This window comes from Lynx canadensis, chromosome A2 (genome assembly GCF_007474595.2).
Source record: "Lynx canadensis isolate LIC74 chromosome A2, mLynCan4.pri.v2, whole genome shotgun sequence".
In the NCBI taxonomy this organism is placed as follows: domain Eukaryota; kingdom Metazoa; phylum Chordata; class Mammalia; order Carnivora; family Felidae; genus Lynx; species Lynx canadensis.
Genome location: NC_044304.2, coordinates 61170117 through 61197076, shown reverse-complemented (window position 1 = coordinate 61197076; position 26960 = coordinate 61170117). Strand labels below are relative to the sequence as shown.

At 49.8% G+C, this 26960-nt stretch overlaps 1 protein-coding gene across 6 annotated transcripts in view; it reads right to left on the bottom strand.

Moving 5' to 3' along the window:
* OGDH (oxoglutarate dehydrogenase) overlaps nucleotides 1–26960 on the bottom strand; it is a 65833-nt gene that overhangs the window by 37792 nt on the left and 1081 nt on the right. For 2 of the 6 annotated variants that reach the window (XM_030307604.1, XM_030307606.1), the window contains exons 2-4: nucleotides 12335–12583; nucleotides 1538–1729; nucleotides 108–198 (exon numbers count right to left, since the gene is read on the bottom strand). In XM_030307604.1, coding sequence (XP_030163464.1) covers nucleotides 108–198; nucleotides 1538–1729; nucleotides 12335–12556 — 505 coding nt within the window. In that variant the 5' untranslated portion in view covers nucleotides 12557–12583. Of the gene's footprint in view, nucleotides 1–107; nucleotides 199–1537; nucleotides 1730–12334; nucleotides 12584–13506; nucleotides 13575–14570; nucleotides 14593–26960 lie in introns of those variants that run through there. The other 4 variants (XM_030307601.1, XM_030307605.1, XM_030307603.1 and 1 more) reach the window with 3 other exon arrangements.

Genomic DNA, 26960 nt, shown 5'->3' with positions numbered 1-26960 from the left:
GCCAGCGAGGGAGGGGTCACACACAAGAGGACAGGAGAAAAAAAAGAGGGAAGGGGTAAAAAAAAGTAAAATTACATTAAAATTAGCGTTTACAGACGCATTCTCACCCACGTTTGAAGACACAGTTACCGGAGCACCATCAAAATTTACACAACTAATGCCGAGAGGATCAAGCTTTGCAATGTGGTGACCCCTGACCTGGAAGCAATAACACAGGCAGGCGTTAGCAGGACCCGGGCTGTGGGGGATGTTACACCTGGTCCAACCTGAACCCAAAACAACAAGATTAGTTGTCATCATGAAGCACACTTGTGCTCACGGATGAACCTGGCGGTTCAGAGATCAGTTTTGGGGAGCCCTGCTGCCCCCTGGGTAAGTGGAGCGGGACATGCTGGGTGCTCACTCCCACGTGAAGCCACACAGTTCAGCACCTCTGCACCCTGAGAGGGGATGAGCAGGTGCTGGCCCAGAGTTGGGGGGGGCAGTGGCCACTGGGGGTCTGCCCTACACCTAGCTGGGCCCGCCGAGAGGCACAGGGCCTTCCCATCTGATCCCAACTGCCCAAGGAGCAAGAGAAGGAAGAAAATCCCTCCCAGTTTTAAGTCTTGACTGTTTCGCCCACGATTGTGTGCTAGCTCTTTGCGAAGGGGCGGCTGCTGGAGGGACACGGGACCAGGTGACATTACTAAGGCTGCAGGAGGCAGGCGACAGTCAGAAGCCACCCAATATGCCTCTTTCAACTGAACAATGCTGGAGAGCATTGCTGGCCACTGGCTTAGAGTTTCTCCGTCTGCTCGCCAGGACCCACTACCCTCCCCCGTGCCACCTGCCCCAGCCGTGCTGTCTCTTGGAGACAGAACACGGATGAGGAGACTGCAGCAAGCCCAGGTGCCAAGGACTCCCAGAGGGACACCCTGGGTGCTTAGGGACCTCGGGAGGGACACCCTGGGTGTCTAGGGACCCCCGGAGGGACACCCCAGGCCTGACTTCTCCTCCTATCCTTCTCGGGGCTACCCTCAGAACAGGTGCTCAGGTTTGAATTCTGGGCTCTTCCCCGTCAGGTGAAGAAATGTCAGGGGAGCCCCACTTGCCCTGACACTCCCTTCAGTGGTGCTGATCACCAACTGGAACATTCCTGGACACTGCTCCACCCTCACGTGTCTGCGGGCTCAGTTTCTGTCCCTGCGGGTTCGTTTTCTCTTGTCGTATCCGGACACTGGCGACTGAGAAGGGGCACACCCCTCCTGATCACTGCTCCCTCCCGGTGGCTAGGACCCCGCCCCACCCCCCAGCTATGACCTTCTTTCCCTGCCCACAAGCTCTTCTTGCCAACTTATGGGAAGAAATGAGGAGCTGTTCACATATGCAAACAGGGTCAAACTGTCCTGGCTCCTTCCGTCTTGGCACATCTCAGGTGTGCTCCCCAGGCCCCCAGGCAGGGAGGGTGTGTCTCAGGGTTGGTGGGGTGCTAGTTATAGGACAGTTCACGCAGAGCGCCCGGTGTCACAGATGTGCCACCGCCCGGCCGGCGCCCTACCTGGTAGGCTCTGATGAGCGACTGCACTGCCAGGTGGTCCTCCACCAGCTTGTCCACGTTGGGCTGGGCTTCCACCAGGGGCTGCACTCTGGCCACGGCGGACAGCGAGCCTGGGCTCAGGGGGAGCGGGCTCTGGTAGGCGGTGCCTGGGGGCGCTCCGGCATTGGTGTTTCGGAAAAAAATGTCCCATGACTAAAGACAAACAAAGAACTCACGTTATCCTGATCACTTAGGACATAGGACTCATCTTTAGCCCAAAGGAGCTCTGTTTTTGTCAGGCAAGTCCCATCCTGGGGGGGCTGATGTGCTCCTCCGCTGGACGGCCTGATCCCAGGCCTGAAGTACGGGGCCTTGCTCCCAGCATCCCCACAGGACACCCCTCCTCACCCCCACCCGCAGAGGACTTGAGGCTGCCCTGCCATCAAAACCCCAAAGGCTCAACGTCGCCCAGCAATGCCACACCCCAGTGACATGCCGAGTGTCTCTATGGCAGGCTGCCCGGGGGGCAGGTGAACGCAGGCCTTCCCACCCCATCTGCCCCCAGTCCGGTTATCGCGAAGACCAGAGCTCCTGGCCCCTGGCCTGCAGCTCTACAGCTGTCCCCACGAGACCACTTGAGGGGGAAGGGGCATCCTAAGTGTGTCTCCAAACCCCAGAGACTGGGCACAGCCTTGGGGGCCCAGGCTGGCTTTGCTCATGCTCGTGTCCCCAGGTGCAAAATGGAACCAGGGCCTGTAAGGAGCCGGGAGCTTGTATCGGGCGGCCTGCCGGGCTCCCTCACCGGACCCTAGACAAACAGTCTCGTTGGTAATTCAGGAGGGCGACTCTGGAGCTAAGGGCCCAGGGAGCGAGCTCAGAGAGGGGACCTGGTGTGTTGGCCCTGACATCCTGGTGAGCCTCCTGACTTGCTGGGCTCGGTTTATCTGTGAGCGGAAGACACAAGTACTTCTCACAGGTCTGCTGTAAAGATCAACTCACGCGGGGAAAGACGCTCACACGTGACCTGCAGGCAGTTTCCTCCAGGCCCATGTGAGCCACCTCATCTACTTCTTCCTCCTACATTTGCTTATCCCGTGTTTGGATTATCCAATTTCTGATCTGTGTAGATACCACGAACTAGAATAATTTATCATCTCATGCGAAGGTATGAGGCTTAAAGTAAATATTTTAGAGGTCAGGGAGATGAAAACTCAGTAAAATTCCTGTGGAGAAAAAGAACACTATTGAAAAGTGGCAAATTCAGAAACACGAGAACACTGTCTTTCCTGTCGGCCACACACACTCCAGTTTCCAAGATTCTTCCGTCAGTAAGCTCTGATTTAGACTCGTGGAAAGTCTGGACAGGAGGAATGTCGCTGGACTTTTGTGCTCGTCCGCCCAGGAAGAGCTACCAGGACCATTTCCGGAGTGGCTTGGCCGGGGCTCAGTGGGCAGCAAGTGGGTCTGCTGAGGACACTGGTCCTCGCCATCTTCTGGCTTTCTCAGAAGGGCTCTTCAGTGCTGTTCAGGGCACAGACCTACTGAGTCCATGGCCCCTCAGTGGCCGCTCACAAGCTCATCACCGGTGTTACCGGCTCACTGTGCTGGCCCAGAGCACCGCCTCCTGCAGGACAGTCTGGCTTCTCCCTACAGCCACTTTTGAGGGAGCTTTGCAGAATGTTTAAACCATTCTACAATAAGAACATATTCCTTTTGTATTCAGAAAAATTGGTTTTTAGGGGCACCTGGGTGGCTCAGTAGGTTAAGTGTCTGACTCTTGACTTCGGCTCAGGTAATGATCTCAGGGTTCGTGGGTTCAAGCCCCACATCGGGCTCTGTGCTGACAGTGTGGAGCCTGCTTGGGGTTTTCTCACTCTCTCTCTCAAAATAAACACACTTAAAATAAAAAAATTAATTAAAAAAAAATCAAACCAGAAACAAGATGACCGTCCAACACTGAGTTGTATACTTTATGTGATTTAGAACTCAGTAACAATTCTAAAACGCTTTAACTGTTTTTACCTTTCTGGTTAAGCTGGAGTGTGCCACCTGACGGTGGGAGGGAAGTGTGGCTCTCTGGGGGCACCTGCCTTAACACCGACACAAAAGCACCTTGTGGCATGAAACCTGAGGCCAGACACCCTGTGCAATCCAGGACTCAGAGGCCCAGGGCCACCCCCCTCCCCCTTCAAACATCGTCCTACTATGCTGGCCCTTCTGACACATGTCCATCAGAGAAGGCAGCTGCCTTAGTCTCTGGAGGGAAAGAGAGGCCACCTCAGTGTGGACTCCTTGGGGAAGATGAGGCTGCCCTCCCCACCCTCTCATCCCCGCTGCTTGGCACCCACTTGATTCCTTACAAGGACACCCCCCCCCCAACTTCTCACCTCGTGGAGCTCTGCCAGCAGGTCTCAGGGAGCCCCTGCATTTGGGGAGTGGCTGTGGCCCAGGGCTCTCCTTGACCTGAAAAAAGCCCCCTGCCTGAGACGGCAGCAGCAGCCAGGCAAGAACCACCAGCACGCAGCCCTGAGCAGCGGGGACCCAGGTTGGCGGGCAACCCCAAGTACACGGCCCTGCTCACCCGTCCTCCCCCCCCCCCCCCGCCTGCCAAGCAGATGACGAAATGAAAGGCCTCTCCAGCAGACACCGAGGGCACAGCTGGGAGACAAGGGCTGTGGGGGCCCGTCCAGCCCGGGCCCTGAGAAAGGGGGCGATCGCCATCATCGGGCCTCCTCTCTCTGACCTTCTTTTGTGCTCAGAATACAACTCCAGGTGACTTTCAACTGGCCGAGGACAAACGTATGGCCACGATCCCTGCTCGCGCTGGAGGCGGTCAGAAGAAACTGGTTGGTGGCAGTCCTGCAGAAAGCAGGGAGCCAGCACCCACTCCCCTGGTGCTCACCCCCAACACCCGGCCAGGCTGGGCACCTGCCCTCATGTGACCCGCCCAAGGACAGCAGCCCGGGAGGCCATGCACACCTGCAAACCCGCTGCCGCGCTGCCACTCATGTTGGTCAGACCTCAGAAAAGTCTGCCTGAAAGTGGAGGGCGCGTCTTGTCCCTCTAGTGCTTTCTGTTCCCTTAGGAGCCTCTTTCTCTCTGTCTCTCTCACCTCTGCCCGCCTGTTCCAGACTGGGGCCCCTTGCCACCACCTGGACAGAGAGTTTCCTATCTGACAACCACAGCCCTCACACGCACACACCTGGATGGCAGGTTTTACAGACCTGTGCGCGGACAGGTGACCACAAGGCTGCAGCACTGCTCAGGGGCGCCCCTCCCCTCCTTGAGGAGGAAGCTTCCAGAAGAGGACGCCTGTGCCTGCCCACAGGCTCCTTGAGCCTGAAGGTATGAGGCTGATGTGCCATCAAGGCAGGTGGCCCCAAGCTCTTGTCAAGAAAAACCCTGTCCATGTTGGCCACCTCAGTGAAGTTCTCTTTTTCTCTGAGCCAGACTCATCCCTAACGATCGCGTGCTCTTGTGTGGATGCCCCAGTCCACGGCGCAGGGACTTGTGCCTCCAGCAGTCACTCGGGTGACCCAGCAAGGAGTGAGGAGAAAGCACAGGTCTCTGAACACCTCGAGAAACAAGCCGAGCCGAACTGGCTTCTGTCTGCGGTCTGGAGAGTGGCCTCCGGTGGCCAGTAATGGATACCCAGTCCTCTGCCCACCGCTGGAGGAAGTGGTAGTCTGAGGGGGATACGAAAAGGTGCCAGCTTCTCCTCCTGCCAGGACCAGAGGGTTCCCATGACCTTCTCCCTGCACGTGAACACTCTTCCCAAAGGCACACGGGACGCACACACAAGGTGAGCACTTTACTCCAAAGTCTGGTCCCATGGTCACACCAAGGCAGCCTCATGCAGTGTCCCGGAAGCCTGGGGCCAGGGGGATGACTGTGGGAAGCCCTCCCTTCTCTCCGGAGCAGCAGGAACAGGTGCAGAGGTGAGAAGAGATGGTGTTTGGGGGATGGCTGGTATGAGGAGCCCAAGGAGAGGACCCAAGGGACCTGCCAGAGACAAGACCAGAGAAAGGGCTGGAGCCAGCAGAGGCTGCGTGGGAAGGGGGCATAGCCATCAGCGGAGCTGTGGGGCTGAGACCACCACCAAAACATGGTACATTCTGAATGTAAACGAGTGGAATATTCTGGTCAAAATGAACCCATAATTCTTAAATTTTAGGTAATTGAAGCTCTGTCCCAAAAGCCATGGCACTCGCATTCCCCCAATTTCCCATAGACCTGCCAGGCGCTCCCTGCAGTCCCAACGTTCTGAGAGCCAAGCAGAGGAAGCCCGTGCAAGGCTGCAAACAGGTCCCTGTTCCTCTGCAATGTCCCCGGGCTTTGCACACAGTAGGTGCTCAACTGAGATAAATCAGGTTCAGACTCCTTCACAGGCTGAGTCCAGCAAGTGTGCTGTTTAGCTGTGGTACCAGGTGGGGGGTCAGGTGAGGTGCCAAGTGGGGGGTTAGATGGGGGGTCAGGTGTGGTGCCAGGTGAGTGCCAGGTGGGAGGTTAGATGGCGGTCAGGTGAGGTGCCAGGTGGGGGGTCAGGTGAGGTGCCAGGTGGGGGAGTCAGCTGTAGACACCTGCAGCCTCCAGAGTCCAGAGGCCCCACCTCAGCTCAGAGAAAGTGCTGGCACTGGTCAGCATAGGACTGCTCACCAGCAACATGGGTGTGAGCAGGTCAGTGAGCCAAGTGGACTCTGCCCTAAATTATTCAGTCAGCAGATCACAAGCGCCTCTGGGCCTACTTCCCGGCTGTGGAGTTCATGCCAGAGGCCATTCAAGAAGCTTTGGTCTCGGAAGGGTGGCACACGTGCTACCTGGCGCCCTTCTGCTGTTGGGAAGGAAGGCCCCCACAGCGTGTGACCGAAGGGCCCTGTGGCGACAAGCCTGTCTCAGGGAAGCGGCTTGAGCAGTGTGTGTGCCCAACGCCTCGCCTGCAAGTGTGAGGAGCATGTCTGGCACTTTCACACCTGCTCATGCTTTGAAAAGCAGCAGGATACTTGGATTTGTTGCAGAAGCTGTTGATCAACACTGACCACGGGCGCGACTGATGCTGATTCTGGACACCAAATTGTACGCCTCTGGGTTCTAGGGTGACCAGACCGTTTCCCCTTTTCCAAAGTCCCCTTCAGACGCTGCCCCACCAGGGGGCGCCATGCGCCTGCACACCAAACCCTGGTCTGGCACATGTTGTCACCTGACGCCACCACCACCCTCTGCTGGCATCCTGCCAAGGACCCTGCTGTAAAGCCAGCTTGGGGAGTGTGGGTGAGGCAGCCTCTGGCCACCTCGGAACGGACCGAACCCTAGGCTCAAAGGCCACCACGAGGCTGATGATCTAGTGACCCACAGTCATTGGGGTTGGACCCAGCACATTCACAGACAACCGCGTTACTGAGTTCCAACGTTAACAATGTTTAGCTGCTACAAACATGAAACTTGGGGCATTAAGTTACCAGCGGTCATCCTGAAACAAGGATTTGGCTCCTTCAGGCTAATCCCTACAGACATGCAGCAGCAGCTCCCCAAGCTAAGGGTGGCACTGGGGCCAGCAGGTGCTGCTCCCAGGCTCCTGTCCTCCCCAGCCCCCTGCACACGGGCTCTGTGGGCTCAGGAAGTGTGCTGGTGGCCCTGTGTTATTTCCTAAGCATCCAGGTGACTGTGCATGGCAGCCCAGCCATGGCGTGGGTGTACACGCAAAGGCTGCCCTGGACGGTTCCCACACCCACCTTGAAGTGCTCTATCTGTGCCAAACACTGGGTCCCGGCCTTCCTCGAATACACCGTGTATGCCTGCCCTCCAGTGGGGCTCTGACCCCTCCATCCACGGACACTGTGTCTGGAAGGCAAGGACTGACCACGCACTGGGGTCGGGAACTGCCTTGCCACCGTGGAACACTTCATACTAGAAGCAGCTAAAAACTGGGGGTTCTGCTTGGGACTTCCTTGGTTACAGAGACTGAAAGAATTTACGTGCAGTCAGAGCACAGCACGGGGGAGGGAACATCTCTGGGCAGGCTCTGCCACCATCTCTCCAGAGGGCGCACGAGCAAAATGCCAGCAACCACCCAAGACCAGCCAAGGACAGTGGCCTCTGCTCTGCCCGTGGACTCCGCAGACGGTGACGGGCCTCTGCCTGAGGGACTAAAGGCGGCAGTCCCTCCAGACAGTGACGGTGGGTCCTCCTAGGCCTGCAGCACGTCCCCTCGTGGGCTCTGAGTCCCGGGCTCACTTCCAACCCCTGAGAGCCCGAGGATCTTCAGACCCCTCGGGGCTTCGCTCATCACAGCCCACCCAGGAGAGGTGGCACCTGGCCTGGGCACAAAGGGCCCTGCAGGGTCCCAACAGCCGCCCCCCGCTGTCCTTGGGCTGATGTACGCATAAGGGAAGGCGCTACTCCTGCTTCTCACTCTTCACACATGCTCACTTTGTCCTTGGACTGAACCATGCAGGTAGAAAGCCCCTTGAATACCAAGGTCAGGGAAAGCACTCCACCTGTTTGGTTAACTTAATACACAAAGCCACTACGGCTGAGGCTCGCAGCCTCCCTCACCAAAATCCCACAAAGCGCTCCAAGGACCTTCAACATAGGTGTCCCCCCCGCCCCTGGGGGCCAGCCCACGGTTCTCCAAGCACAGCCCGGGATGGTTCAAAACCACAGAGCGAGCAGGCACATGTCACCATGAATTGGGGGCTGTGTTTTTCCCTGCTGATCTGGTTCACTCACAGAAAACGACAGGACTGTGTTTTATGAGCGTGGAAGAGGCAGAGCTATCCAGGCCAGAAGGGGGGCACGACCGAGCCCCGAGAGGTGGGACCGAGTCTGGAGACTCCACCTCGGGTGAGGTGACCGAGCTGGACCAGAGCTGTCATTACACTTGGAGCCGACCCAGGAATGGCATAAGAAACAGATGCGGTTATGAAAAGAGGAAGACGGCATTTAGGAAGTGGGCCGAGGCCACCGGTGGGGGAAGCAAGCTCCGAGGCTGTGGGGGGCCCAGCGAGCACAGGTCTGGCGGGTCTCCCGCCAGCACCAGGGCTGACATCGTTCTGTGTGTGGGTGGGCACGTGCCTCCGTGCACAAATGGGGCCTGGCAAAGGCTCAGGGGCTCCCAATGCCTGCCTGTCTGACACATAAATGGGGCAATCTGCCTTTCTGCCTCTATGCGTTTCTGAGACATAAACGAAAGATGCTGCCATCTGACTTGTCCCCAGAATGTCTGAGACCCCATGAGGGAGGCTTCGCAGGCTGACATCACAAGCCCCGGCTGGGGGTTCCTAGGGGGTCAGGCGGTGAGCTGTGCCTGGGAAGGTGTGGAGGACTGGAGGGGACAGTGGGGGAGGCCGCAGCAGGGGGCACAGAGGGGCTGGGGGCCCCTGCAGCCCGTACGGGCGCCGTCGGGGCCAGCCACTGACCTGGGCACCAGCAGCATGAGGGGCTTGTGACTCCAAATTGCTCAATTACTTGACCAATTTCCATAATTAGACATTTCAAAATAGAAGTGTTCTTTAAAAACAGGGGTATGACAACCAACCGTAAGTTGGCCAGTTGGCAGCTGGCTGAGGCTGAGGATTAGGTGTTAGAGAATTATCTTGTTAACTTTGTTAGGTGTGGTTAGGAAGACATCCCTGTGTTGGTTAGAGCTGTGTGGAAATGACTCAGGTCTGGATCTGCCTTCAGACTCTCCCAGCCACCCCCGCCCCCGCCCCCGCCCCCAAGAAACCAACCAGCACAAATGAGTGGGGAAGGAAGAGGTTTAAGGCCTAGCAAACTGTAGAGTGCCGTTGAAGGTGGATGTGGGTCTCCTCACAGAGGCTCACTTCGTACTCTTCTCTCTACAGGAAATGTTACAGAAGTAATCAGAAAGCTAAGTGCAGTAGGGCAGGGAGGGGAGATGCTAAGCTTGTGCTGTTCCTGCCGAATACGAACAAGTTCTGTGCCAACAGAGGAGGGGACAGAAGCAGCCCTCAGGACAAGGAGGCCGCACCCCACAACAACGCACAAGTGGGGGATCAGAGGCACTCAGTCTAAACCTGAAAATCTAATCGTCATTTCTCCCTGAACCATGGGTTCTAAAACACGAGAACAAATGAGGCATTCTTAATGTAGTCAATTATTTCTGAGGACTTCTGTAGTCGCTGATGCCTCTAAAATCTGGTGAAAGTTCCAGATTGTGTCTCTGCAACAGCACGTACACAGGTGTGGGGCCTCCAAGGAAACCTGGAGAAGTGATCAATTCCACAGGGTAGGGATGGTGGACGAGGACACACCCACTGACGTGCACCCCCTGAAGAACCCTGGCAACAGAAACTAGCATGTAAAATCGGACCCGGGGATGATAGCCTGTGCGTACTCTCTCATTAAACTGAAAAGTCCCTTTCTGGCGTCCTCCATGTCTCTGTGGCATCTTCATGTGGTGATTGCTCTGGCCTGCAGAGTCCAAGGGCCATGCCCCTCCTGAATTCCCCCCAAAACCGCGGCCCCATGGCACCTGTGCCTGTCAGTGGACCTGTCGGTGTGCTGTCCTTCCCAGGATGGACGGGCACCATGGCCGCCCCTTCCCGGCCTGAGAACCTCTGAGGGGCTTCCTTGAAACCATGTGGTAAAAACACTTTCCAAGAACAGGTGGGGTGCAGAGGACTTTGAGGGCAGTGGAAACACTGGGATACCATGGGAAACCATGACAGAGATACATGTCACTTGGCACCTGTCCCAACCCTCAGAACACATACCACCACGAGGGGCCTTTGGGCGAAGAAGATGTGTCAGCGTGGGTTCCCCAGCCTGATAAATGTCGTAACCCCAGCATGTGTGCCGATGGTAGGGGAGACCGGGCATGGGGGCCGGGGGTACATGGGGAATCCCTATACCTGACCCTCAATTTTTCTGCTGAACCAAAAGCTGGTCTAAAGAGTAAATCCCAGGGGTCCACAGGGCCTCAGCTGGCCTAAGACTAGTCCTGTTACTGGTGATGATGAGTGGGAATGAAATCAGGGGGCTCCCCGACAGCCCAGACTGCACACACTACTTCTTGGATTCTCAAAAAAGTCCTTAAAAAAAAACCCCAAAACCAGTAATAATCAAAGTCGCCTGGGTGGCTCAGTCGGTTGAGTGTCCGACTTCGGCTCAGGTCATGATCTTGTGGTTGGTGAGTTCAAGCCCCGTGTCAGGCTCTGTGCTGACAGCTCAGAGCCTGGAGCCTGTTTCGGATTCTGTTTCTCTTTCTCTGTGCCCCTCCCCTGCTCACGCTATCAAAAATAAAGATTAAAAAGGATTTTGGAAAAAAAACCCCAGTAATAATAGTCATAATGATATTAACTCAAACTACTGACAACAACAGCAAACCTAATAGAAAAAAAATTTTTTTCAAGGAAAACTGGCCCCATTTAGGCGTCATGGTCTACAATCAGATCCCCATAAAAACCTTCTCAAGAAGCTTCCGGCAGGAGCCGTGGTGCTGTGTCAGCCCCACTTGTCTGTGCTCTGTGCCGGAGCCACGGTGCGCTTCCTAACTGCAACGCAGTCCGAGGCCAGGCACTGGTGTGGACGCTCCTGAGCCTGGGCCCGTCAACACACATACAAGACGTGGCTAGTTCCACGAAGAGGTTGTGTTTGGGGAAAGGAAGGCAGAGGGACAGGCTGGGGCATCAGACGACTGTCCGACCTGACCCCTCCAGAGTGCACTGTGCACACTTGCCTGCAGAGTGCCTGCCAGCCGGCCAGGTACGGCCATTCCTACAGCGCACTTGTGGGCAGTCTTTGTCTGCAGGCCAGGGAACACCTACTCTCACAGGAAACCAGGCTTCACCTTGTTCAGGGAGCCAGTGGCCTCCAGGTTGGTAGGGAATGACCGGCTGGGTGCCCTGAGCAGTGAGGTCAGACCAGGAGGGCATTAGCAACGAAACAGGGCCGGCGGCTCTGGCAGTCACATGAACGTATCCAAGCTTACACACCACTACCATTTCAGGGTAAAGCGGATTCTCGGGGGCCTGATGGAAGCAGGCTGCCTTCTGATGATGAGACCCTAAGATTCACAAGTGAGGAAGGGGCGAGGCCGGCAGCACATGGCAGCCAGGCTCCGTCGGGCGCTTCCTCTGCACAGGCCCTGAGCACCTCACACGCACTGTCTCCGCCAAACCTCCCCTGGCCTGCGTCGGGGCATGACGGCAACCTGTGGACCCACCACCCTCTGGTTCCTACCGTGGGGCCGCCGCCCAATGTGAACACAAGAAATGGGTGTCAGAACCAGTCAAGTTTAGAGGCCAGGCCTGCCCTGTGGGCAGACTCATGCACACGGGTGACCGGGAGGACGTGCCTCACAGGCAACAGAAGTACATCAGAAAGAAGCCTGCAGGGAATTCACTTCCAGATACAGGAGGAAAAACACGGCATGCTAACTGGAAATGCCATTTGCGCAGAAACCAATGTGATGATTCTGAGGTGCTCCTGGCATGATGGGTCTGGGGAGCATCCAACAGGGTCGCCGCTCTGGCCACGGCCTGTCTCCGCTGTCTGTGTCCTGCAGCGTCCTCGGGGAGATGCTGGAGGTGGAGCACGTCCTTCTCACACCCTCGCAGGGCAGATGGGCCTTCTGTTCCCGGAAGCAAGTCTCAAGTGCGCGGCTTGTCAAGGGGAGGGAAGCGCTCCTCCGGTGGCATGGCGGTCGTGGTTGGGCTGATGTGGAGGACTCCGGTCGGTGGGGCTCCCAGCCGCCTGCCTTCCCAAGGGCTCCTCAGCACACTGACACTTACCTGGATGCCCAGCCGATGGCAGGCCGAGACACCAAACACACGAAGACGTCTGCTCGGAGAGCCTTACCTTGTGTACGCTTTTGGGGTTTTCCAGCCACGCATAGTACATTTCCTCCACATAGTTGGAGCTAGTCCCGCTGAGGAAGGGCTCAGCAGCAACGGGGGCGGTATAGCCCCGAACCTGCCCGAACGTCCTAGCTGCGGCCGGTCTGTTTTGTGAAAACGTCCTCACAGTCTGGGAGGCCGTCAACGGCCTCAACTTAGCAGCACAAGTCCTTAAGTGAAACATTCTCGTCCCGAAGCCTCTCGCGAGCGTCTGCACAAGAAAGGGAAGAGAAGTCAGAAAGTGTTTTAGTGAACAAGGCCACCAGGAAAGACTGGCGGACACACCAGGGACCCTGTGGCCCTCCCCAGTGCCCAGGCCCGCACTTGACATGACACTGAGGGGGAGACGCAGCTTCGGTCTCATAGGAGGGAAACGAAGCAACGATCGACATGTGATACTTGTCAAGTCTGTGCATCGTGTGACACAATCACAGAAAAGGCAACAAGGATTATTCAATGGGATTAGATCAGGATTAATTACAAAGCGAGAAAGACATTTTCTTTTTTTGTTAAAAAATTTGTTTAGTGTTTATTTTTGAGAGAGAGAGAGACAGACAGAGAGAGTGTGAGTGGGGTAGGGTAGAGAGAGAGGGAGACACAGAATCTGGAGCAGGCTCTGGGCTCTGAGCTGTCAGCACAGAGCCTGACATGGGGCTCGAACTCACGGACTGTGAGATCATGACCTGAGCCAAAGTCGGACGCTCAACTGACTGAGCCACCCAGGTGCCCTGAGAAAAACATTTTCTAATCTATCCTGGAACTACTGAGCACCTGCTGGACCCAGAGTGCTCTGGAAAGTACAGAGAAACTAGAAAAACACTGTGTTCACCCTCAAATAATTTATCTTGAGGCAGAAGAGAAAACAATCATAAAAGAATCAGTAGAAGGAAAAACGGAGGTGGAAAAGTGTGGAAGGGGCCCAGAGGAAGAGCAAGAATTGTCTGATGAAAGACAGGGAGGGTGGGGTGAGCCGGGCAGGACCACACAGAGGATCCTGACACCCCACACGCAGCAAGGCCATGTTTCACAAGCACTGGGTGGGGGGGAGGCAAGGGGGTTCTGCCAGGGGAGTGAGTGGCTCTAACAAAGGTTCAAAAGGAAAGTACGCACAGCCATGGTTAAAGAGATGTCTACCTGCCCTGTGCTGCTAGACGGTCAGCAATGAGACGCGACAGGACTCCACGAACCCCACAAACCCCCTAGAAGCCAGGTGCCAGCTCCTCTACTTATGGACTGCCTTTCTGAGTTTCAGTTTCTTTCTTGAAAGAAAGTCCCCAAGGTCACAGGGCCGTCAACAGCAGAGCCAGGATGCAAACCCTGTCTTCCTGTTCTGCCTGGCCCTTCAGTGGCTGGAGAGGAAGGGAGAGGCCGGGGCGGGAGGGCAGGGACTCCGGGAGGGAGGGGGGAGAGGGGGCCACTTACTTGCTTCTGATCTGAGTGGACCTTGTGCTTGGCAGTCATAGTGCTTGATGGTCATAATTTTACTAAGCTTAACATGTATACCTGTCCAACACAGCCACACTACAAAAGAAGTGGCTATATCCACCAGACCATGCGAGAGACAGACTGTTCCCAGGGTACCCTGAACCACTTGCAGCCGTGTCTAAGAACCCTGCGTGTCTGAGGGCAGGGGCCCTATGCCGTCCTCCTCCCAAGAATCCTAGCTGCCCAGGGGCACCTCTATTCAGAGCCCGGGGACCCCAGGAGGGCGGGACGCAAGGCTCACCGCAGACCCCCGCCCAGGGCTGCCCTGTGTGCTGCTGGCCTAACACATCACTCACGCCAGAGCCTCAAAGTAGGTGCCCTGGCTGGAGTCACGTACCACCCCCCACCTACTGGAGGGAGATCCAAGCTCTGAAATGTGCTGAGAATTCCCCAGAAATACATGTTGAGTAAACTACCCTCTGTACTGTTTACAAGAACTCTTCCTCTTGGCCCCAACACAATCAGAGTACACATAAGGCCTGTGATGGAGAGGGCACCCAGCTGGCTCTGTGGCTTGGAAGAGACAGGTCAGCAAAAGGAAAAAGCAGGGGGGGTGCCTGGCTGGCTAAGCCAGTGGAGCATGTGACTCTTGATCTCAGGGTTGAGAGTTTAAGCCCCACGTTGAGTATAGGTATTAATTAATTCAAAAAAAAAAAAAAAAAAGGAAAAAGCAGAACATGTGCTCTGAAAACCAACAACAAATGAAAACTTGCCCATTGAAAATTAAAGATGGACGGGGGTGCGTGGGTGGCTCAGTCAGTTAAGCATCCGACTCTTGATCTCAGCTCAGGTCATGATCTCACAGTTTGTGGGATTGAGCCCTCTGTTGGGCTCTGTGCTGATAGACAGCGTGGAGCCTGCTTGGGATTCTCTCTCTCTCTGCCCCTCCCCCACTCATGTGCTCTCTCTGTAAAATAATTTAAAAAAAAAAATTTAAAGATAGACAGGCCATGTATTTTGAACATGGCCCCAGAATGCAATCGTAGCCTGTGTTTTGTTTTCACTCAAGTCGCACGTTCCACATTCAGCCGGTGGGTCTCCCGGCCCCTCACCCCTCGCTCATTCACAAACATGTCAAGGCAGACCAGCACCTTCACACACAGTGACGGCAGAAAGCATGCCTGCTGCTCTGGACATCAGTCTTCTTTCTCTTATTTACGTCCAGAGGAAAGTGCTCATGTCTCCCCTCTGGTGTTGCTGCCCTCTGGACCTCCAGAACCACACAACCGTCTCTGAGTCGGGCTCTCCTCCAGGAACACAGCAGTCTCACCTCCATTCACTGTCATCATTCAGCTGCCGTGGTGCCCAATTATACAAGGACCACATTGACAATCACAAAACCACTCGTTTCTTCTGTTCCACCCAAAGTTGTCCTTCCAATCCCACGTGCAAATGAACCGTGTTCTCTAGCTGTCTGCAGTCACAGAGTCTGCTGCCCAGCGCAATGACCGGGACAGATCGCAAGCATCAAACTTCCCTCGAGATGACTCATCACAAAGACTGTCTGTCAGCATATCGCTCAGGACCCCTTACCTCCACCCCAGGGTAACCAGGAGCAGCTGTTCTCTGTCCACTATCAGATGGATCCAGAGCAGACCCTGGGGTTACATTCAGACTTTGGAAGAATCAGTTTCCGTCCTTCCAATTCCAAAGTCAACTGTAAGAATAGCGTGTTCTTTGCTAAAGACATTCAATTGTTCAAAGAGTTTCATGAAACCTTTGGGCTGTCCCAGAAGTCCAAGTGTTCTGACTTTCATTTGGATGAGTCTTTCTATTTCACAAAGGTGCCAAAAAATTCTATGGGGAAAAAGTAGTCTTTTCAACCAATGGTGTTGGGACAAGTGGGGTTCCACAAATAAAAGAACAAAATTGGGCCCTATCTCACACCATATCCAAAATTAACTCAAAATGGATCAAAGACCCAAATGGAAGAACTAAAAAACTGTAAGACCCTTGGAAGTTTCATAATTTCCAAGTTAAAATGGAGTAAATCTTTGTGGCCTTGAGTCAAGTAATGGATTATTAGTTAGGATACCAAAAGTACAAACAAATGAAAAAACAGATAAATTGGACTTCATCAAAATAAAAGCCACGGTTTGTTGTCACAGGACACCAACAAGAGAGAGGAAACACAAACAGAATAGGAAAACGTATGTACAAATCATATGATTATGTACAGAATACGTGAAAAAAAACCCCTCTTTTTAAAAATGTTTATTTATTTTTGAGAGAGAGAGAGACAGACAGAATGTGAGTGCAGGAGGGGCAGAGAGAGAGAGGGAGACACAGAATCTGAAGCGGGCTCCAGGCTCTGAGCTGTCAGCACAGAGTCTGATACGAACCCACAGACCATGAGATCATGACTTGAGCCGAAGTCAGATGCTTAACCTCCTGAGCTGCCCAGGCGACCCCCAAAAAACACCTCTTGTAATTCAATAGTAAAGGGAAATATAACTAAATCAAAAATCTAACAAAGGATATGAACAATTTTCCAAAGAAGATATACAAATAGCCAATAAGCACATTAAAAGTTGTTCGAAATCATCATTCATTAGGAAACTTCACATCAAAAACTGTAAGAGACCACTTCACGCAAGGAGACTAGGTACAATTAGAGAGAAAATCAGTGTTGAAGACGTGGAGGAACTGGAGCCCCCTGCACTGCTAGTGGGAACAGAAGCTGGTGTAGATGTCGTGGAAAACAGTTTGGCAGGTCCTCAAAGAGTTAAACAGAAAGTCACCATATGACTCAGCAATTCCACTCCTATATACATAATGGAGAGAAACGAAAACATATGTGTACACAAACATTTGTATGTGAGTGTTCACGGTGGCATTATTCATACTAGCCCCAAAATGTAATAGAGTGGGCAATAAAAAGGAAGGAAATACCGTTATGTGCTGCAACACAGACAAACTTCGAGAATGTGAAGAAAATCATCCACAGAAAACATACTGTGTGATTTCACTCCTATAAAACGTTCAGAAAGCCTGCGGGTGGCTGCCCAGGGCTGGGGGCCGGCGGGTGGGGCCGAGTGCACACATGGCTGCTGATGGGTGTGCAGTTTTTTAGTTTGGGGGGGTGGTGCGATGAAGATGCTCCATGACTAGATTATACTGATGGTTACACAACCTTCTAACATACTGGAGAATTCCCCATCGTAAAACTTCAACGGGTGAATTGTATGGTATATGAATTGTGCCAAAAGTTGTTTCAAAAAGAACTATGTCTGGGGCGCCTGGGTGGCTCAGTCAGTAAGCGTCCGACTTCAGCTCGGGTCATGATCTTGTGGTTCATGAGTTCGAGCCCCGCGTCGGGCTCTGTGCTGACAGCTCAGAGCCTGGAGCCTGCTTCAGATTCTGGGTCTCCCTCTCTCTTTGCTCCTCCCCCACTCACACTCTGTCTCTCTCTCAAAATAAACATTAAAAAAATATTAAAAAAAAAAGAACTATGTCTAAGAAAAAATAAAAGTGAGTCTACCAGTATCAAAGTGACACTACTTGTGACCCATAATTTCAAGACGTAGGTCTAAACCTGTCCCCTTGAAAAAACAACATTTAAGATAAACACAAACCAAAGCAAACTTTGTTTTTAAGGGTTCAATCTACTGCTCCTCAGAACCTACATGCTGATGTTAGACAGGACTTTATCTGTGCCTGGACCTTCCCCAGCTGGGCATACACTTTACCCAAGGCCACCTCCCCGTACACAGAGTGGAGAGATAAACTGACTCCTGATGCCTATCAGGGTCACGTCAGCTGGGCAGGGGTGCAATTAGAGAGGCAAGGTCTAACAAGCACAGGCTGGGCAGTTCCTCAGGAAAGGAGTCCCAGGAAAGGAGCACGCGATCACGATGTGATCGTTCCCTGTGTGTGTTACCGGACAGCAGTTTTAAAAGCATAACAACTTATCTTGAAAACGTCCCCCATTCTCTTCTGTTACGGTTTTGGATGCAGGAAGATTCAGGTAACGAATCAAGAAGACAACGCATGCTACGTGCCTGCACGGCCACCTTTACCGTACTTCCTGCAGCTGGACACAGACAGAAACGTGCACAGAGAGCACAGATATCAACTGTCCCCTCGCTGGCAGACAATCTCAAAGAACTCAAGTCTTTTACTTGGGAAGCCTCGTCCAGCAACAAACTGAAGGACAGGGAGGTAGTGAGGACCACTTTTCAGTGCAAAGGACTCTTGTCGGTACCAGGTAGAAACGATGGTCAGCCCACAGGACACACGGGCAAAGTGACCACGTTGCTGTGCAAGCCTCAGGCACATCGCAGGCTCTGCATTTAGGCTCTTCTGCCATCAGGTGTGCTCCCTGGCATCGCTTTTTGTGATTATGATGCAGAAGTGAAAATACTTTTGCACACTTTAAAAGTGTTCTATGACTAAAGAATTACGACTTAACGGCAGGAAAAAGACCAACTCATCTCTCTTAAAAACCAAGTTCCCAAGGTGCAAGGTTCCCAGATTACCATGGAGTGGGCAACTGACCAGGTTGCTGGGAGAGACTTCCACCTCCGAGGTCAGAACCCCCACCAGGTGTCGGGGCGCCTTCACCCAGACTGCCACTGTGCAGTGCTCTGGGGTGCGGCCAAGCAGGCATCCTTCAATGACCAGAGTATAAATGATTAAGTATTTATTAAAGCAAGGCTATTTGTCAATATTTATTAAACATTTTAAAGGCACATAAAGGACTTGTTTCTCACTAAATGCACCTAAAGAAATAAGACGTTACACTTAAACCCAACAAAACAGGAGTGGAAAGGGATCTGGGGGCTCGAAAAGATACAGCATCAAGTCCTCAACTTTCTTTCTGCCTCACCTATCCCAGACTAGGTGCTGAAGAAGCTGGCAATCCAGAAATGCCGACCGATAGAAACAGAAGCCCCTGCTCTCTCTGATCAAAGGACAGACATTTCTAGACAATAACTGCTCTACTGCAGCCTGCAGCTAACCCCACAGAAAACACTGTGGCCCACCACTACCCCAACTGATGGTGTCAGAGAAGATCCGGGGCTTCCATCCCCACCGGATGACTCCCAGCAGGTCCATGGAGGCCAGGAAGGAGCCTGCAGTCCACCTGTGCCCTCAGCAACAGGGCAGCACCCCTCCTTTCCCACGCAGGGTTGAATCACAAAGGCCTACTGGGGAACGTTCACCCACACAGCAATAACAAGGAGTCTCTCCCTGCAGACACCAAGGAGGCTGGGTGGGGAGCCTGGATTCCACCCTTGCCCAGCAGTAATGAGGCAGCACCCACTGACGCCCAACAGTGTCAGCAGAAGCCTGTGTTCAGACATTTAAGATCCAGAGTCTCACATACAGAACACCCAAAATGTCCAAAATTTAACCAAAGATCACTCATCACATCAAAAAGCAGGGTGATCTCAACCAAAACAAAAAAGAACAATCTATAGACACCAAGAAAACAGACCTGTTAGAAATATCTGGCAAAGACTTTAAAGGAGCCCAGCCTCAAAACACTTCCTTGAGCAACTATGAACAAGTTTGAAAACAAAAACAAAACAAAAAAAAAAAAAAAAAAAAAAAATTAAAAGCCTCAACAAAGAAAGAGAAGACATAAAGAAGAACCAAATGGAAATTCAGAACTCAAAAATAACCAAAATAAAAAAATCTGATGGGTTAAATTGCAGAATGAAAGGGACAGAAGAAACTCAGAGAACATGAAGAAAGAACAAAAAAAAGTACTCAGGTTGAACAGTAAATACAGACTGAAAGAAAAATGAACAGCATCTCAGTGACATGTAGGACTATCATACAAGATTTAATGATGAATGTGAATGCCATCATATTAATGATGACATGAAAATGTCATCAGAATCTCAAGAGAAAAAGAAAAAGGGAGGGGTGGAAGGAGTATTCAAAGAAATAATGGCAAAAATTTCTCAAATTTGGCAAAAGACAACCACCTAAAGATTTGAGAAGCTGGGTGAACCCCAAAAAGAATAAACCCAAAGAAATCCACTGTAAGACACACTATAATCAAACTTGATTAAAAAAATTTTTTTTAGTGTTTATTTTTGACAGAGAGAGAGAGAGAGAGAGAGAGAGAGACAGAGCATGAATGGGGGAGGGGCAGAGAGAGAGGGAGACACAGAATCTGAAGCGGGCTCCAGGCTCTGAGTTGTCAGCACAGAGCCCGACGTGGGGCTTGAACTCACAGACTGCGAGATCATGACCTGAGCCGAAGTCAGACGCTCAACCGACTGAGCCACCCAGTCGCCCCCCCAAAATTTTTTAATGTTTATTCTTGAAAGAGAGAGGGAGAGAGAGAGAGAGAGAGAGAGGGAGGCAGAGAGACAGACACAGAATCAGAAGCAGGCTCCAGGCTGAGCTGTCAGTACAGAGCCTGACATGAGGCTCGAACTCACTAACTGTGAGATTATGACCTGAGCTGAAGTCGGACGCTTAACCCAGGCGCCCCCCTAATCAAACTTGAAAACTACAAACAATTTGAACAGCGTATTTCTCACCAGAAACTATGGAGGCCAAGAGAAAGTGGCACAATTCGTTTCAAGTGCTGAAGGAAAATCATTGTCAACCCAGAATTCTATGTCCAGTGAGAATATTCTTCAGGAATGAAAAGGGAATCAAGACATTCTCAGATGATGAAAAACTAAGAGACGATAGGCAGACCTACCTAAGTGAATGGCTAAATGAAATTCTCTAAACAGAAATGAAATGATAAAATGAGGAATCCTCCTTTAACAAGACTATCTAACATCTAAGTGGTTAGGTCAGCTGACCAGAGCCTCATGCCTGCTTTTTTATCCAATCTTAAAATCTCCACCTTTTAATTACCTAATGAATCACGTTTTAGAACATTTACATTTGATGTGATTTTTGTTATGGTTTAGGTTAAATCTATCATCTTGTTTTTTGTTTTTTATTTGTTCTATTTGTTCTCGTTTTCTTTTTCTGTTTTCTTTTGTGTTAAGTATGTTTTATCATTCCATTTTATCTCTCTTGTTGGCTTAGTGTATCTCTTTGCCTGTCAGTGATTGCTAGTACAGTATCCTAAACTACACATACACATATGTACAGATGTACAGAAAGATCTACACCATACTATATAAAAAAAAAAGAATCCTCCAACATCATGAAATAACAAAGAATAACATATGGGTAAATATAATTTCTTTCTCCTCTTGAATCTTCTAATTCTGTATAATGGATGAAGCAAAAATTGCAATATGTCTGATGTGATTCTAAACATACGTAGAGGTAATACTTGAGACAATTTTAAATGAGGGAGGACAAAGATATGTAAATGGAGGCACGCATTCTACACTTCACTCAAACTGATAAAATGGTAACACCAACAGACTGTGATAAATTGTGTACATATAATACCGTGCCAATCACTAAGAAGGCCATATAAAGAGACATTCTCAAAATCAGCGTTTATCAGTAAAAGAATTTTGACATGTGTTCAAATAATCTGCAAGAAGTCAGGAAAAAGAAAGCAGAGAAACAAAAAATAAAGAAGATTAAAAAAATGACAGGCTCGGGGCACCTGGGTGGCTCAGTTGGTTGAGCGTCCTACTTGGCCTCAGGTCATGACCTCACAGTCTGTGAGTTCAAGCCCTGTCTCGGGCTCTGGGCTGACAGCTCAGAGCCTAGAGCCTGCTTCGGATTCTGTGTCTCCCTCTCTCTCTGCCCCTTCCCCACTCATGCTCTCTCTCTCTGTCAAAAATAAATAAACATTAAAAAAAAATGACAAGCTCAACTCCTAATATACCAACAATTACATAAAACGATCTAATTACAGCAATTAGAAGACACTGATTGGCAAAGTGAATAAAACAGGATCCACCTATATGCATGTCTACAAGAAACTCAACTCAAACAAAATTATATAGAATTGAAAGCAAAGAGATGAAAAATTACGTACCATGCAAATGTTAATCAAAGGAAAGCAAAAGTGCTATGTTGTCAAAGTAGACATCAGAGCCAAGAAAATCTGGAGACAGAGACATTATACGATGATAACAGGCCAATCTACTAAGAAGATACTGCATGCATCAAACAACGTAAGGGTAAAACATGTGAATCAAACTACTAAAAAGATGACAAACCCACAATTATAATTGGAGACTTCCAACTTCCAATGCCCTCTTTCAACAAGAGGTAGAACAGCTAGACATTAGATCACAAGTATATAGAGGAATTTGGCAGAAGTACAAACTACCACAATTAACCCAATATAAAATGATTTTACAACCCCACAACTATTGAAGAAATGTAATGTATAATTAAAAATCTTAAAAAAGTAATTTTCTGGCCTAGATGGTTTCACTGGGGAATCCTACCAAATGTTCAGAGATTAATTAATTCCAATCCTACACAATCTCCTCCAGATAATATGAGAAACCAATTCATTTTATGAAACTGATATTTCCCTGAAACCAAACCCAAAGACAGTACAAAAAAAAAATGCTTCAAAGTAATATTCCTCATGAGTACAGATGAAAAAGAAAATCCTTAACAAAATTCAGCAAATAGAATCAAGGAATGTATAAACACAATTATACTCCATGACCTAGCAGGGCTCATTCCAGGAATGTAAGGTTGGTTCCATATTCAGAAAAACAACATAATCTATCATACTGACAAGCTAGAAAAGAAAAATCACAGGAGGGGCACCTGAGGGGCTCAGTCGGTTAAGCGTCCAACTCCGGTTCAGGGTCATGATCTCACAGTTTGTGGGTTTGAGCCCCACGTCAGGCTCTGTGCTGACAGCTTGGAGCCTGGAGCCTACTTCAGATTCTGTGTCTCCCTCTCTCCCTGCCCTTTCCCCATTCACACTCTGTCTCTCTCTCTCAAAAATAAAATAAACATTAAAAATTGTTTAAATCACGTGATCATAACAATAGACGCAGATAAAACATTTCACAAAATTCAACAGCTACTTATGATAAAAACCCTCAGAACGGTAGCAGAAGGGAATGTCAATTTGATACAGCACATCCACAAAAGCCTACAACTGACATTATACCTAACAGTGAAAGACTGAATACTTCTTTCTAAAGTTTTTTTTTAACGTTTATTTATTTTTTTGAGAAGAGACAGAGCATGAGCAGGGGAGGAGAAAGAGGGAGACAAAGAATCTGAAACAGGCTCCAGGCTCCGATCAGTCAGCACAGAGCCCGACGCAGGGCTCAAACTCATGGACTGCGAGATCATGACCTGAGTCGAAGTCAGATGCTTAACCGACTGAGCCACCCAGGCGCCCCTCTGAATACTTCTTTCTAAAACCGGGAGCAACACCGGCGAGGACGTCTATGCTTATGCCTGCTACTCAGCACAGTACTGAGAACGGCAGCCAGAACAAAAACGCAAAATAAGAAACTAAAAAGCATACAGATTAGAGATTAGGGAAGAATACTACATCTGTTTGCATATGGACATGGTTGTCTTGATATAAAATTTCCAGGAATCTACAAAATCACAGAACCAACAAGTGAATTTGGCAGGATCATAAAATACTAGACGAACATACAAAAATCATTAACATTTCTATATGCTCTTAACACAAGAAAACCAAAACTTTTTTTTTTTTTTTTTTTCAACGTTTATTTATTTTTGGGACAGAGAGAGACAGAGCATGAACGGGCGAGGGGCAGAGAGAGAGGGAGACACAGAATCGGAAACAGGCTCCAGGCTCTGAGCCATCAGCCCAGAGCCCGACGCGGGGCTCGAACTCCCGGACCGCGAGATCGTGACCTGGCTGAAGTCGGACGCTTAACCGACTGCGCCACCCAGGCGCCCCAAGAAAACCAAAACTTTTAAAAAAAGAAATATTAGGGGTGCCTGGGTGGCTCTATCAGTTTAGCATCCAAGTCTTGATTTTGCCTCAGGTTGTGGGATCAAGTCCCTCATCAGGCTCCAGGCTGAGCATGGAGCCTGAGATTCTTTCTCTCTCCTCCTCTGTCCCTCTCCCCCAATTCATATGCACATGTTCTCTCTCTAAAGAAAAAAAATAAATAAAATGTTAGAAAGGATTATTTAGTGTAAGTCTAACAAAACAGGTGCAGGACCTGTATGCTGAACACTACAAAACACTGATGAAAGAAATAAAAAAATCTAAATAAATGGAAAGACACACTGTTCATAGATGGGAACAATGAACACGGGAAAGATTTTGATCATCTCCAAACTGATATATAGACACAACACAATTCCTATCAAAATCCCAATCCACCTAATTTCAAGATTTATTATATAGCTACAGTAATCATAAACCATGAGGTATCGATGGACCAAAAGTCCAATGGGACAGAACAGACAACTCTGAAACAGACCCACATAAACACAACAAATTTCTGACAAAAATGCCAAAGCAATTCAACAGAAGAAGTCTTTTCAACAAATGGTATTGGTTGGCAACCAATGAATGGTATTCACAGGCAACCAACCCCACCTGAAAAATAAAACAAAAAAACACCTCAAACTAGACTTCACACCTTATATGGAAATTAATTCAAAATGAATCAGAGATTTAAATGCACAACACAAAACTATGGAACTTACAGAAAAGTACCTAAGAGAAACCCTTCAGGAACTAGAGCTAAGCAGAGTCCTTAATTTTGACACCAAAAGCATGATCCATAAAATGCAAAACTGATAAACTGGACTGCATCAAAATGAAAAACTTTTCCTCTGCAAAAGATCCTGTTAAGAAAATAAAAAGATAAGCTACAGATTAGGAGAAAAATATCTGCAAATCACGTGTCTAACAAAGGACTGGAGTATATAAGGAATTCTCAAAACTCAACATTACAAAAAAAAAAATCTATCATAAAATGGGTAAAAGACCCCAAAAAAGGCATAACTCAAGAAGATATACGGACGGCAAGGAAGCACATGGGAAAATGTATGATGTCACTAACCATCAGGGAAATGTAAATTAGAACCTCAATGACACATTACTACACGTCTATTAAAATGGCTAAAATAAAAAAACAGTATCATCCTGAAGTGCTGGCAAGGATGTGGAAAAAGTGGATCTCAAATACACTACTAGTGGGAAGGTAAAATGGTATAGCCACTTTGGAAAAACTTGGCTATTTCTTAAAACAGTAAAAACGCAAACACTCTATGTCCTAGTAATTGCACTCCTAGGCATTTGTCCCAGAGAAACAAAAACTTATGTTCACATGAAAACTTGCATATGAATGTTTATGGCAGCCGTATTCATAACTGCCAGAGAATGGAAACAACTCAGACGTCCTTTATTGCATGAGTCAACTGTGGTACATCCACAGCCTGAAAGGAACTACTGATCCAGGCGACAAGCTGCATGCACCTGCAGAGAATCATGAGTAGGAAAAAATCAATCCCAAAAGGCTACATACTGTGATTCTCTTTACATAACATGCTTTGTTTGCCAAAATCATAGAAATGGAGAGATTAGTAGTTGCCAGGAGCTAAGGACACAGAGGCAGGAGGGAACAGGTGTGGCTGTAAGAAGGCAACAGGAGGGATCCTTGTGACTACGGAAATAATCCATATCTTCACTGTTATCCGTGCCATTATCTGGCTGTGATATTATACTATAGTTGCTGCAAAATGTTATCACTCTAAGAACGGGATAAAGGAACACTGGGATCTCTCTGTACTATCTGTTGTAACTGCATGTAATATGTTTATGTGTACAATTCTCAAAACATATCTCAATAATTATACGGTTATCCCCAAATAAAAAACTATCTACAAATTTAAAAGGTAGACGGTACATTTTTTTTTTAATGGGGCAGTGAGACCAGTTAAAAGTAGATCTGATATGCACATAAGCACAGATACATGAACATATGATATACATGTGATATGCATTTAATAAATATGGCAAATATTTGCCATTTAATAAACTGTGCAAATTTAAATGAAACCAACAGAAATTCATGTTTCTGAAACTAGTTTTTTTTTTTTTTTAATTTACTAATTTTGAGAGAGAAAGCGTGCACACATGGGGGAAGAGCAGAGAGAGAACCCTAAGCAGCCTCCATGCCGTCAGTGCAGAATCTGACCTGGGGCTGGATCCCATGACTGTGAGATCACAATGTGGGCTGAAATCAAGAGTCGGATGCTTAACTAATTGAGCCACCCAGGTACCCCTGAAATTAGGTTTTAAAAGTAACTGAACTGTGATGGTTGCATAACTGTGAATACACTACAAATTGTTTGGTCATATACTTTAAATGAGTGAATTGCACGGTGCATGTGAACTGTGTCTCCATAGAGGTGTGTGTAAAAGAAAAAACTGAAATGTGGAAAGCACTCTTAATCATCAGGAAACTCTGATCTTTCTTCAACGTTCCACGATCCTCAGCTAATTGGCAAAGCTAGAATAGTATTGCATGTTCTCACATGAAGTGTGTCCTCACAAAAACACCGGTTTGACTATTGTAGCTCCCGCCACTGTGCAAACAAGGTTTCATTCCAGGCCACTTGTCCTGAAGCTGCTCAGAGCTGTCAGCCTGGCAGCAAGCGTCCAGTCCCTGCTTCACAGGACAGGACTGCAGAACGAGGCACGGAGGAGCACCAAGACAGACATCACACCTCTCCCCGCCATGCTGCAAGTTTTCTACTACATTCTGGTACAGCTTACACTTCTGTCAGGCAGCTTCGCAAAGGGGAGGCGGCACAGGACTAGCATGCTGCTCCAAGAAATGTGCATCACCTCAACACGGGCTATCAAACCTCCTGAAGAAGGATGAATACCAAGGGGTGCGGCAAGGAGATTCGCAGGGAATAGAATGGATGTGGTGGGGTGGTGATGCTGGGAGGTGTCACCCTGAGAGCACAGGGAGAAGGAGGGGTATTATGGAGTAATGAGTACAGGGTGTGCTGTAGGGTGATCTCCCCAGGGTGTTACCTTAGTTAGGAGTGCAGGGAGAAGGATGGGTGTGGTGGGTGGGGTGCTAAGGACAGAGGGGTACTGAGTACACGGGTGTTGAGGGCAGAGGAGTACTGAGTACACGGGGTGCTGTAGGGTGATCTCTCCAGGGTGTTACCTTAGGAGTGCAGGGAGGATGGGTGTGGCAGTGTGCTGAGGATGGAGGAGTACTGACTAC